The 14,616-nt window shown below is 44.1% G+C and overlaps 1 protein-coding gene across 1 annotated transcript in view; it reads right to left on the bottom strand.

Annotated features, from left to right (window-relative positions):
• Positions 1-14,616, bottom strand: part of Myo3b (myosin IIIB) — a 314,924-nt gene that overhangs the window by 216,708 nt on the left and 83,600 nt on the right. The window contains exon 7 of the mRNA XM_005065170.4: positions 8,005-8,070. Within this exon, the coding sequence (XP_005065227.1) occupies positions 8,005-8,070 (66 nt within the window). The remainder of the gene's footprint in view (positions 1-8,004; positions 8,071-14,616) is intronic.

Raw genomic sequence — 14,616 nt, 5'->3', positions numbered from 1 at the left:
CAATCCTAGACTTTAGGAGGCTGAGGCAGGAGGAACTTGATTTCCAGGCTATGCTGTGCTATGTAACAGGACCTGTCTCAATAGCAACAATAACAAAAAATTCCAGCTAAGATTCTCTTCACTCATTAACCCAGTATGGCAGATAAATGTCATATATTTGATAATCTAAGAAATTCCGAATTCAAATACCAAGAAGGCAATAGAAAACATAAAACAGACTGGAAGACCTGGCAACTGGTTGTATTTAATGCTACTACTGTAAATTATAAATCCACAAAAGCCACATATACACAGCCCTTTCTTCCAGCCAAAGGGCCATGTCTGCTATTTTTAGCCCATCTAAAAGTCACCAGCGGGCTGGAAAATGTAGGATTGGTCACATGAGCCTACATTTCCTTTCCTAATTACAGTTCTAATAGACCAAGAGCCAGCTTTCCTTCTGACCCTCCTCCCCCAGCCTTTGGAAGCCCCACTATGGAAAGGGCCTTGGGACCAGCACCAGCCAGGGAACAGAGCAGAAAGGAGGCAGCTGGCTGCCATGTGGACACATGTCACAGCTGTTGGGAAGAACCCCGGAGGGACATCCTCACAGCCACTCCACTATCCCTACATTATTTTCCATCTCTTGCAGCCAGCCGGGGTGGGATTATGACAACAACCCCTTCTCAACTCTAGACTCTCTGCTGTTAGGACACGACCTGTGGATCCCACCCATTCTCCTTCCAGATTCTTAGAATACTGAGCCTTGTTGGCTGTTGTCTGGCTGTCTGGAATCAGACACCCTCCCTATCCTTGATACAAATGACTGTCTCTTTGTGCGCTCTTCCCTTTATTTAGGGACAATGGCCATGGTCTGAGCCCACTGCTGCCCAACCCAGTGACCATTTCTTATCTTCCTTTGCAATAAGATATGGTCATATGTTACACTCATAGCAATATTGATGCAAAACTTCCAGAAAATTACAATACCCATCATGTAATCTAAATTAGATACTTCTTGGAAGTATAATCTTGAAACTCGTAACTTAATTCTTCCTAAGACATGGTGTGGGGGGGGATCCCAATTTTTCAAAACCAGGAAAGAGTTGTTTCATTTAGAAGTCTACAGATCAAGCACGTGAAGAGGGCAAAGGAGAGTTTATTAGGTTTTAATTTAGAGTATTCCAACCTTTTCCATGAGTTTTTACTAATCCACTAATTCCCTGTAGCTCAAGAGATGCTAATTAATTCACGAAGCCACAATCGCTAATCATTGGCTAAATAAATTCAACCTGGAGAGTGTGTCACTGGAGATACTGCTGCTCATTTTAATTAAGATTACCAACGTGTGAAGTAATGTAAATAAAGGTTACAGTGGACTCTGTTCCTGGAGGAATTAACTATTTGTAGGGTTCCTGGAATTCTAACAAGAAGTAAAAGTCTGAGAAGTCTGTGGACTTATTGTGTGTAGTTTGTTGACGCTGTGAAGCCAGGTAGAATTAGGGGGTTTTGAAATGCAGAGTGGAGAAAAACAAGCACTGAGAACTGTTGGCTTGAGGAACTCAGTGAAAGCTGAGGAACAGCCGGCCAACTGGTAGACCTGCAGAGGAAGTGGGAGCTGTAAATCCGGGTCACAGTCTTCAAGGGTTAAAGAAGTTTAAATGCACCTTCCCAGGCCAGTAACAACATTCTAATAATATTCGGGGCAGCTGCTTCTATCTATCTGAGCGTCATCGGAAACTGACTGGAAAAAATGCTCCAATATTTTGTGGCTGGCTGGCAGGGCTCAAGAGTGGTGCTCAGTTAAGAAGAGAGACAGCCTTGCATGTTAGCCATTCACCGGGGGACCGGAAATACTCCCCAAAACATAGGAACTGTCTAGACGTCAAGGAGGACCCTTCTGAGTTTCCCTGTTAAGAACCCTCAGCTGACAGGTGTCCTCACCACTCCCGGAGAGAGGGAGGTTATACTGGGAGGTTAAGGAGACTCTGTAGACAGATATACCCCTCTGAGTCCCCCGTTTGTCACCAGTAGGTCTGATCCTTTTTGCTCAGCTGTACTTTGCCATGCTTCATGAAACCATGGAACCGCCAGGTTCCCTGAATCTTTAGATCGTCATTTCTGAAAGTCACGTGACGTCAGTCTTCTGTCTTGCAGGGAGTGAGGAAGAGACCACGCTTTTCTTCCCTGGGCTGCCAGAACTGCCACCCCCAAACCGCAGTTTATGGGGGGTGATTTCACTGCAGCTTCACTGGGCTGAGTAGCCAGGATGCTCTTGGTGAATTCACCCTTAACAAAAGCAAATCTGTCTTTATTGTCTCACTAATCAGCTCAGAGCCATTGATGTCCCGAAACAAACCTCACAAGTTTGAGAGACTTGTTTGAAAGAGCATGACTCACAAAGACCTTTCGGCTAGGGAAAGTGGTTTTTACTACCTAGACCAAAGGCCTTAAATTAGGTTGAACTTACAGGGGAAGGAGGCATCCTTGGGGACTGAGGTGAAGTTAGCGGATGAAAATTATTGTTATCTTATCAAAAGGCTATTTCTGCAGGGAGCCTCTTAACACAGTAGAAGTCTGGCAGGTACTTGAACCAGATAGACTTGTTATGCAAATAGCTTTAGCCATAGGGGAAAGGGCTGATAATGAAATCACTGCAAAGCCAGCCACATATTATAGCGGTGACAAAAAAAAAAAAAAATCAGGCAGGGTCCCAGCTTATGGATAAAGAGCAGTGCAGAATTTCTGTGAGTACCGTGTTTAATTTATCATGACTAAGCTGTCAGGAGGCATGCTTTGACAAATGTGTAACTAACTCATATGAATGAGTCAATTATCACTAACAACCAAGGTTCAGAACCAACCAGGGTGATGGGGGCTTCCTTTTTTCTCTTTGTAACTCAAACACAGGTTTGCTAATAGGATTTTAGACCTTAAAAAGTTATTTTTTTGTTGTTGTTTGTTTGTTGTTTTTCCTCTCCACTGTCTCCAAATAAGGAGGCTGGAAACAAACCTGAAAAACACTAACCCATATCTCAGCATTCCTGCCCTGTCTTCTCTGCTATAGGCAGCAGCCAGGTGCCCAGGAGGATCAGTAGCGTGTCTTCCGGGTCCTCTGGTGAGCAGTGCCAGAGACTCTTATGGTTTACATATGAAGTGTGCCCACAGGCTCCTGTGTTCTGAATGCTTTGTTGGCAGCCAATGGCACATTGTGGGGAGGCTGTGGAGCCTTTGGAAGGTGAGGCCTGGCTGGAGGGACTGGGTCACAGGTGTGTGTACCTCATAGCCCCACCCCCCAGCTGAGAGCATCCTCTGCCTTTTGATGAGAACCACTTAATGAGAAACAGCTATGTGACCTCTACACCAAAGTGGATTCATCATTGAGGATCCTAATGTGTTAGCTACTTTTCTCATTGCTGTAATAAAATACCTGCTAGAAGCAACTTAAAGGAAGAAAAGTTTATTTGGGCTCACTGTTTTGGGGGTCCAGTCCGTCATGGAAGCAAACACTTGGGAGAGAGCTCCATCCATGGTGGGAGCTTGCAGCTGTCTCTCATAAGAGTCTATGTGGTGGCTCACAACCATCTATAACTTCTGAAGTCCCATGGGATCCAATCCCCTCTTCTGACGTGAAGACAAAAATGTCCATATATATAAATATACAAAAAATTAATGGGGGGGAGTTAAGCCAGGCAGTGGTGGCACACTCAGGAGGCAGAGGCAGGCAGATCTGAGTTCAAAGCCAGCCTGGTCTACAGAGTTGAGTTCCAGGACAGCCAGGGCTACACAGAGAAACCCTGTCTCGAAGTACGATGGCAATAACAAAACGAAACAAAAATAGATATTTCTAGCCATGCTACAGAGATGGCTTAGAGGATAAGAATGCATACAGCTCTTGCAGAAGACCAGAGTTTAGCTACCAGCACCCACATCTGGCAGCTCACAACTGCCTTTAACTCCAGCTCCAGGGGATCTAATACCCTCTTCTGGCCTTCAAGGACACCTACACTCATGTGCACAAAGCATACACACATAATAAAAACTAAAACCCTTTTTTAAAAGACGTTTATAATCTTGTTTATCTTTAGAGAGAATCTAGGCAGTTTACTTTTACACAACACCCTGTGGCTTGTTCTATAAAGACAATTGAATCAATTATCTACATGATTCTGCTTTAAAATAATTTTACTAAAATTCTCAGATATTGTCTTTCCCAACTAGTACCTCCAAAGATGAAAAGCTTATAGTTGGAAGGTATTAATTCCCCATTCATTTTTCTCATACAAGACAATAAGCATAAAAGCAAACCAAAGCTCTCTAAATAGACATTTCAAATGCAAAGCGTGTCATTGTTTACAGTTAACTGTCTATTTGAATAAGTCTAATGAAATCATGTTTGGTCATAGTATATTTGGTAGCTGAGTAATGGCAGGCTAGAAGAGTTATTCTCATCTACAAAATCAAAGGGTGGAAATAGGGATGTAGCACAATTGGTACTTGCCTAGCATGTACTGCACTTACATAAACCAGGCATAACGGTACCTGCCTGTAATCCCAGCACTCAATAGAAAGAGGCAGAAGGACCAGAAATTCAAGGCCAACACTAGCCATATATCAGGAGGTCTGAGGTAAGATAGGTGACAGGTTTGCCTGTTTTATTTCTGTTGCTAAGCAATATAAGGGAGACAGGGCTTATTTTAGCTAACAATTCCAGAAGATAGTCCATCACTGTGGGAAATTCGTGGCAACAGGAACTTAAACCAGGTAGTAACATCCTGTCCACAACCAAGAGTAGAGAGAAGATGGACACAAAGCATGTTCCCTTGCTTGTTCATTTATGCTCACTTTGATTTCTCCACTCCTAACACAGTTCACCTGCCTAGGGAATGGTACTACATACAGTGGGCTAAGTCTTCCCACACCGATTAACTTCATTCAGGCAGTCCCCCACAGGCCAATCAAATGTTGGCAATCCCTCATTGAGACTGTCTTCCCAGATGACTCTAGGTTGTGTAAAGTTGATAGTCAAAGATAACCATCATGCTACCCCAAGAAGTGAAATGTAATGGTCAGTCTTCAATGTTCATATCTCTTACTAAAAATGAGTGTAGAAGGAGAATTCATGATTGAAGAATCTAAGATGCTATGGAGAAAATAGCATTGGAGGTGTGTGATCAAGAAAAAACTTGGGACCATACATAGCATTTTCACTAATGAGAAAATAAGACAATGCATTGAAGAAAGAGACGATTTCTGGGCCAGGTGGCCAGGCCTATAATGCCAGCTACTTGGGAAGAGGAGACAGGAAAATCACAAATTCAAGCTCTGCCTAGGTTTCAGAGTGAGTTCCAGCCAGCCTGGGCACGTAAAGACTGCTATAGCTCAGGGATAGAGAACTTTCCTAGCATTCCTGAGGCCTTAGGTTTAATCTTCAGTAACCAAAGATAGAGGAGAAGCAGAGAGAGGAAGGGGTGTGTGGGGGTGGGGGGTGGGGGAATGACATATTTCCATATCTCAAATCAACGATAAAGCACGTAATCTCCTAGTTTTCGTTTGCCTTCATGGCTCATTAGACCCTATCTGGGCTCTCCTCTCCATGTTTTCATTAAGACCTACTTTTTTTCTTTGCTCATGATATGTGTATTCCCAAAGGCATTGTTTTCTGTGTTTTTGCCGTCCCCAACCCCGCCCCCACCCCTCCCCAGCCTTTCCAGTGTTCCAGAGCTCTCAAGGTCTAAGATAACTTGGGATGAACACTTCTGGAAATATCGAAGTTGGAAAACATGATCAGATTGGAATTGGAATCTCATGGACTTGTCAGAAGGAAACAAAGAAGATAATCTATAGTAAGCATGGCCCTACAAGTGTTCACTTGCCATCAGCTGTGTACCTTACCCTTTAATCCCCACAAGCTGTACTGTGTTGATTTAAGAATACAACCATACTCTTGAGAAAAACACATGTAAGAAGAGCTTGTGAGTCAAATCACATCTTGGCACCACAGTGGAATGGGAAGGTGTATCTGTGAATATGTAATGGGGCTCTCTAGGCCAGCTTCAGAGAAGGCTGACCAAGGCTATCTGGGGAGCAATGGAATGAAAGGGCAATTCTTTTTTTTTTTTTTTGGTTTTTCGAGACAGGGTTTCTCTGTGGCTTTGAGGCTGTCCTGGAACTCGCTCTGTAGACCAGGCTGGCCTCGAACTCACAGAGATCTGCCTGCCTCTGCCTCCCGAGTGCTGGGATTAAAGGCGTGCGCCACCAACGCCCGGCCAAAAGGGCAATTCTTTAGGTGCCGAGAGAGCTCTCTCTGAGCGTGGGATGCTCTGAAACATGGTGAGCGTGAGATGCTCTGAAACGTGGCCACTAGAGTGCCTTTGACTCTTCCGTTCCCTCCACCTCCTCCTGTAGCTACCAGCTTTCAAGAAACAGTTCTTTCTCAGCTCCCATGTGAGTGCTGTCCACCTAGCAGGCATTGGTAGCCAGCCACTCCAACTTGTGGCAGTCCCATGCATTCTACTGTTAGGGCAAAAATGACGAAGCTGGACTGAGGAGCAAGGATGTGCCTTGGCCCTGTACCTAACCCTCCAACACTACCTCTCTGGTTAGCATTCTCTGAGTTTTTCCTTGACACCAAACTTCAGTCTCCTTCCAACACCGTGTCTCTCGGTAGTGCTCTCTGAGTTGTCCCCCTGTTCTTCTGTCCCAAGGGATATGGCGCAGGTCCAAGAGGGATTAGATGGACAAACAATTTTCGGGGCCCTGAGCTCTGCTGCATTTGAAATGGAAATGAAATACAAACTCAAGCTCTCATGCAAACTCCTCTGGGGTCAAACATGTTTAGAATTCTAAATTTGATCAAATTTTAGACAGCTAAACTGGCACATTTGCTACACATTATGTAACAAGGCAGAATGATCTGGGATAGGACACTATCGTCGAATAGGAATATATCTGAGTTGAAACACATGAATATTCACACTAAGAAAGATAATGACTATAAATAGCCCCTCATCAGTTCAGGGCACACACTGCCCCCACATCAGTTCACATAAGGCCACATCTTGCTGCTGGATGACTCAACTGAAAAATAACTTCTATTTTCAGGACTTCTTGGATTTAGGGATTAAGGGTGAAGATTGTAGATCTAGACAGATATTAAGGACGATGACCCTGTTTGGTTTGTGGAAGACTGCACATAGGCATAAATGAGAAAAAAAATGTGCGTTTTCCTCTCCTGTTTATCAGCACCGTTGGTCATTTACTTTCTCCTCCTAGAGTCTCTGAAGCTCTTGATTGGAATACCAGGTGCTGAGGCATCTATTCCCAGATCTAGAACTTGGTGGCAGCTTCTAATGATTGGTCTTCACTCAATTAATAACTGAGTCTTCACCTGGGGCTTTGAGACCCCCTTAAACTGAATGAACATCTTCCATGCATTTGGTACCAGTGTGGCCCTCTCCCTGGACCAGGCCCCAAAGCCACGATCTCAGCACCAACTCACTCTTTGGTCTTTCTGTTGGTTCTTTTAGTCTCAGTAAGTCTGGCCTGGTGGCCTACTTCCCACAAGGGGCCTCACACTATCTGCAAGGTTTCCTCCAGCCAATGCCTTGTATTGATGCCTCATCTTATCTTGATGCCTCATCTAGATGCCTCAGTCCAAATATCCTCCCCATCATCTTGGAAACTAAAGCCCGAGCCCTGTGTTGAAAATCCTAACGCACAGCCCAATGACCCTGTAAAGATGGCAATTGTCTTTGTCTCTCTGCTCCCAGAGTAGACATCATTATAGATGTGCATCTTCTACAGAGTAGTTTGTAGCTGCATGTGCTAATGAGGACTGGTAACAGTTAAATCAGCTGGAATCTCTCATTCTTCAGAATCTGCGGGAGCTCCTTAACACATTACTAGGGCAATCCCTGGGTTACAACACACTAGCATGTTCAACTAAGACATTCCACAGCTTGGGTTTCAGGAATCATGGGTCAGGACCTTGCTGTGCAGGAGGTTCACAGAAGAAACACTCACTGTGAAATGAAGTGGTTAAATTCCTCACACCATTCTTCTGGGTGCAGCAAAGTGGGTGGAGGATTTCTGAAAAACAAAAGCAATGCTTTTCATTAAAATAAATTAAGGTTCGGTAAAGGGGAAAATACCAATTGGTGTTTGTTGATGCCCTCCTAAGCAGCTGAGGGAAAAAAACTGCTCCGCTCCTCCCCAGGTGGGAGTCATTAACTTGTGGAAAGTCACATAGAGCCAGCCCCTCCTCCTGTGGTCACTCATTTTCCCAGACTGAAGGGGTCTTTCTCCCAACCTCAGCACTAGTGAGTGGCACAAGAGCAGGGGCATTCTTCAAGAGCAGACAGACACTCTAATGAGCAGCCAGACAAACACGCAAACCATTGTATCCGAGAGCAGAGGATTATGGGTACTGTAAGAAAGTTACAAGCATAATGCTAGGGGGTGTAGAGAAATAGACTTTTAATTATGCAGGCTTTTCAGATCATTATGGTGCCATTTGAATTAATTATATGATGCATCTAAAGCAGACTCATGATTGCATCAGTCACACTTTAACTGTTTCCTGTGTGCCAACCTCTGCAGTAGACGGAAGAGAAGTTGAAAGCCTCAGAGCAGTGCCCCAGCTTCTAGACGTTCCCAGAGAGAGGTCTGGTTACAGGAGGTCTATGAGAACAGAGCATAACAGGAAAGTTCTTAGGTTAGCGGCTCACTAGACCATGCCCTGGAGAGAAAGCAGCAAAGGAGTAAAAATGAAGATGAGTTTATCTGCTAGGTCCTCAGAGAAATTCATCTATAAAACAGGGGCTTGGGTTGGCTCGTGCTTGCTGTGCAACCTAGAGGACCTGTGTTTGAACCCCTAGAGCTCACAGAAAGCCAAACCTGCCTACACAAGCCTATAACCCCAGCATTGGAAGGGAGGGGGTGAAGTCACATCCTGGGAACTCCCTGAGCAGTCGGCCTAGCTGAAATTGTGAACTTCAGGTTCAGTGAAAGACTTTGTCTCAGAAAACAAAGTGGAAGACAATAGAGGAAAACACCAGACTTCTTTCTTTGTTGGTCGACATGAGTGTGCATGGGCACATGCAAATCCCCTCTCTTGGACACACAGACACATGCACATACATGTGTGCAAACAAGCAAACCAGAAGTGAGCTGGCCTTACTCCTTGCCATTAGCGGGCAAACTGTAAATAAAAGAGCACACACACCCAAGTCGTGACTGTAGATTTTCAGCCCACTCGATCTAATCTTTGTCTCTGCCTGAGTACTACCTGATTCCTAAAGCAGAGTACCGCTCAGCTTCAAATGACAGAGGAATAGCAGGCTAGAAGAACAACTAGAGATAAATCAAAAAGTATTTCAAGTAATGCGACTGCAGTACATCTCTCAGCAACTGTTCTCCTCCCATTGCATATGGCACAGTTTTTATTTTGACATTGCTACCATAACAAAGACTATACTTTCCTGGGCATCTTGATACTAAATGTGGCTGCATGACTGAATTCTGCCCAATGATGTATAAGTCAAATTGTTCTGGGGTGTTTCCAGAAAGTCTACTGAGAGAGAGGAGACACACTGCCCTTTTTATTCCCCCTTGTGCATCCTGTGTGCTGGGGCCTGCTGGTGTATGAATTGGGGAGCTAGTAGCCCATGATGAAGAATAACCAATTCCCCTTTGGATAAAATTTATAGGCACTTAAATGCAATATAAGAAGATGGATCTGAAGTAAAACAGTTGGGAGTTTGCCTGTCTCAATGCCTGAGGTTTGAACCTAAAGTTGAACTCCTAGAAAGATAGCCCCATGGTCACAGACAGCACTAATGCTACGTGAGATTGACTCTGGGCTCTCTATGCACACTCACATGCACTCATGCACACACACAGATACCTTCACACACATAATCACATGTATACAAAGCAAGAGTGAAAGGAACACGTTCATTCCTGCAGCCTTCAAAGATGGACTGGGTGGGCTGTGAAGCCAGGAATTCTGGTAGCCCCTGTAACATGGGGCTGAGCCCCAACGGTTGCTCAGAAAAACCAAGCGGCCTTCAGTTCTATACACACATGGGACTGAATGATGCCTATATCCCGAGTGAGTGAGAAGGCAAATTTCCCCCAAGCCTTAGAAAAGGACACCTTCCTGCTGAATGCTTGCTGTTAACCCAGCAGAGTCACATCAGATTCCCAAGCTACAGAGCTGCAAGATAATAAATTTGGATTGTTTCAAGCCACGAAGTTCAGGATAATTTGCTATGACAATAACAGAGACCTAATAATCAATCACGCAGCACATCCTCTCTATGCTACTTCGGAGTCCCTCTTTCACATTCCAAATCAGCCATCATCATCTCCCCCCATACTTCTCCAGACGCCTCTGTGTTTGCCCCCTTCCCTCCATTTCACCCCCTGCACTCCAGCTGGTATCCAGTGACTAAAATTCCCTTGTCACATACAATTTGACCTTGGTGTGTCCTTGTGCAGATTTCTTTGCAGCACCACATCACCAGCATGATCAAATCTCAACTCCTGTATATAATATATAGGTTGTCTTTCCTACCAACCCATTTCAAGCCATGTCCTCCACCCAGAACCTGCACCTCCAGACAGGCTCTCTCATTTACTGCCTCAGGGCCATTGTACGCAGTGAATTTCCCCAATTCATCCACCGCACTCGTTCATTCTTCATACCTATCTATCATGCTAATACAACAACATTTTGTAGTTTTTAAACTTTTATTTGTTTTTCTGTTTATGGATGTTTCGCCTTCCTGTCTGTCTGTGCACCTCATGTATGAGGCTAAAAGAGCCTCAGGATTAGAGTTACAGCCATTTGTGGACCTCAGTGTGGGTACTGGGAATTGGACCTGGGTCCTCTGGAAGAGTAGCCCATACTCTTAACCACTGAGCCATCTCTTCAGACCAATTATTCTGTACATTTTTGATGAATAAGTGACTACATGAGTAAATACAACTTGGACCCCAAAGTAGCACAATACATAAAAAAGCATGGAATAGCCCTCTTGGATGAAAGCAGATTCCAGGTAAGTTATCACAGTAAGCAGGGTGATACTGAGTGACAGGATGCTGACTTGAATTGAACAATGCAATCCCCAGTCTCCACTTTTGAAGCCCACGTACTTCAACACATCAGTTCGTCATTTGTCCTGTTGCTTCAACAAAGTGCCTGGCAAAGGCAACTTAAGGAGGGGAGGGTTTACTGGAGCTCACAGTTTGAGGGACAGTCCGTTGTGGCGGGAAAATCATGGTGTCAGGACTGAGAAGCAGCCGGCCTCACTGTGTCCCAGCTAGGCAGCAGAGAATGATTGTTTCTGGTGATCTTCATGCTTTCTCCTTTCTATCCAGGACACCAGACTAGGTAATGATGCTGCCCACATTTGGTGGTGGTGGGGGTGTCCTCCTACTTTAGTTAACTTGGTCAAGATAACCCCTCAAAGACATGCCTAGAAGTTTGTCTCCACTGTGACTTTATACCCAGTCAACTGACAATCAGCATACACTATTGCAGTATCCAAAAAAATAAACAATGACTTAAGCTGATGTCAGAGTGTTATATACATTCCTGTGGTGCCTTGGAGACAGAAGAAGAGACCAATTTGAGTCACACTGAATTCTTGGTCCCCAGGGCTCCAGCTGAATGGCTCACTTTACTGGTCACCTTACCAGCCCCCAAATCCTATAAGTCAGAAGGGAGGAAAACACAGCTTCCAAAGATTTTCCAGCTGGGATGGTGGTACAATTCTATAATCCTAGCACCTTGGATGTTGAGTTTGACACCAACCTTGGCTACACAATGAAACCCTGCCTGCTCACTTCCATGCCTCACTTTTTAATTTGGGTTGTTTTATTTAGTTATTTATTTTAAAATATTTATACATTATACTTTGATCATGTCTTCCCTGCCCAATTCATTATAGGCCTTCCCAAGCTCCCAACCCACCCAACTATATATTAGTTCTCTCTCTGTCTCTGTCTCTGTCTCTGTCTCTCTCTATCTCCCTCCCACCCTCTCTCTCCAAAAAAATCCAAAACAAAAGCAAAGCAAACACCACATGGAAATAAACAAAAAAACCCTACAAAACATATCACCTTTTCTCCCTCAAAAAATATCCAGAAAAAGTGCAAGAGTCAGGTTTTACATTAAGACATTTCTTTCTTCAATGTCTACATACTCTACTGTTTTCTGTTCATGAAGATATTACTTTGGGATATGAATTAGGTGAACATGTATGCCAAAAATGCCAGGAGTAAATTAGCAAGCAGCCCTCATGACGGAACAAAATGATGTTATCAAACACAGGGGACACGTTAAGCAAGGATATGAAGAGAAGTTTCTCCATAAGCCCAGATTCATTAAGCTGGGTCTCCTGGGGGCTGTGAATTTTGAGACAGGTCCTGAGCAGAGGGACCACACAGTAGTCACAAAGGAGGAGAATGTTAGAGAAGGTGGGGGGACGTAGGGAGGAAGATAAAAAATGAAGTATGGTCCCAAGTTGTAGTTAACATCAGTTAAATACCTTAGAATGTGCTCTGAAGGGATTCTTCTTATTTACTCATAAAAGCAATAAAGTAAGACATCTGAGTGCAATCAAACTGTTGGGAGAGTATTAACTACAGCCATAGAGCTGCCATTCTGATTGCAATTAGTAGAGCCTATTAATGGAGTTAAGTAGTTAGGAGTGTGCCCATATCTGGCCCCTTAGTATCACACTCCAGTCCTAGTCAAAGCGGCTTGTTTTCCTAGATTGCATTTTATACTCTAAGAACTTATTTTTAAATGTTTACATTTATTTGTATAACACGATTCCATTTCACTATATAAAAGTATCCCCCAATACAGGAATAATAGAATGAAATGCCTAACCAGTCTCCACCCTGTAGCAGTATGGTGAGTGATCCTCCTTCGAACTTTTTGCTGGGGAGAAGACAGGAGTTGAGACCAGGTCTTGTTTGTTGCCTGTGTTGGCCTGGAACTCATAGTCAATCTTCTAAGAGAATGTGTCTCTATGTACCAAGCATTCTCTTTTTGACCCCCAACCAGCTCCCAAAGCAACAGAATTATTATTAGTTTTGGATGCTTGGCCTTAGCTTATCTCTTATTTTAATCTGTTTCTCTTTATCTTCATTTTGCCTTGGGGTTTTTTACATCTCTTTCCTTCTATATATCTTATTTTCATTGTTTCTCGTGTCTGGATGGCGGCTGCCTGGCTTCTGGCCCCAGACCTGTCCCTCTTTTTCTCCCTCATCCTCTCCTCTCTTCTTCCTTCTCAAGACTATAATTTTCCTCCTATGTATTCTCTCTGCCTGCCAGTCCCACCTATCCCTCCCCTGCCTAGCTATTGTCCATTGAGGTTTTTATTAGACCAGTCAGGTGCCTCAGTCAGACAAGGTGAAATAGTAACGCATCTTTACCTAAAGCAAATGCAGCATAAACAAATGTAACACAACTTTGCCCCGTTATAATAATATTCTACAACACCTCTGTGCTGCACTGAGTCTAATAATTGTTATTATCTTTACAAGTGCTCATGTAGCCCAGGCTGGCCTCAAGCTCCTGTGTAGCCAAGGATGACCTTGGGCTTTGATCTTCCTGCCTCCACCTCCTTAAGTACTGGGATTGAAACTGGAAAGAGCTGTCACACCCAGTTCCTACTTCTTAGTAATATATCTCACCCTGTTCCTTAAGCAATGTCACCTGCAGGGTTAGGCTAGAATCATAAATGTAAAGCTACTCTGTCAGTGTGCATGGTTCACAATGAGCCATTCTTAAGCACTTGGAGTCAGGAAGTGACACAGATGACTTCCTCCAGCTTTGAGCTCTGCGTGAGTCAGCTTCAAGTCACGTCAAAGTCTCAAGCTTATAACAGCCAATATTACCCCAAGTCTATGCCAAACACAGGGTTTGAGGGTGAAGGATGAGAATATGGGGTGAGAGGGTCAACAAACTTCATTAATCCTTGGCCGCTACCCCAACATTTCAATTCACAAAAGCCACAAGTGTATTTCTCATTCTCTCTAAAACACATGAACCTCTTTTTTTTTTTTTTCGGTTTTTTGAGACAGGGTTTTTCTGTGGCTTTGGAGGTTGTCCTGGAACTAGCTCTTGTAGACTAGGCTGGTCTCGAACTCACAGAGATCCGCCTGCCTCTTCCTCCCCAGTGCTGGGATTAAAGGCGTGCACCACCACCCGGTTGAACCTCATTTCTCATTCTGTCTACCACCACTGTATTCTGCTTACACTACATACAAGAGCACAGGACATGGGAAGTTTGGCCATGTATGCAATATGCAGGCAAAGTTGAGGTAAAAGTACATGTTTATCCATAGACATGACAGAGGGACAGGCTGATGTATGTCTTGCTGGCTGAGCCAATGTGGTCATTTGCTGACATCTGTTCCTTAATCTCCTTCACCATCATATCCAACTGTTACTGTCCAATGTGACAGAGAACTAGACCTTGCCCCAGGGCTGGCTAATGACCTTTATCCTACATGGTCCTTCTCATAGACTGAGAACCAAAAACCCGCTCTTCTCCACACATGGTTTTTCTTTAACTATTAAAGTTAGGAGTGTGTGTGTGTGTGTGTGTGTGTGTG

Source organism: Mesocricetus auratus, unplaced genomic scaffold (assembly GCF_017639785.1).
Source record: "Mesocricetus auratus isolate SY011 unplaced genomic scaffold, BCM_Maur_2.0 Super-Scaffold_100004, whole genome shotgun sequence".
NCBI lineage: Eukaryota > Metazoa > Chordata > Mammalia > Rodentia > Cricetidae > Mesocricetus > Mesocricetus auratus.
Note: the sequence above shows the minus strand (reverse complement) of the source record. Positions and strands in the feature narration are given on the sequence as shown.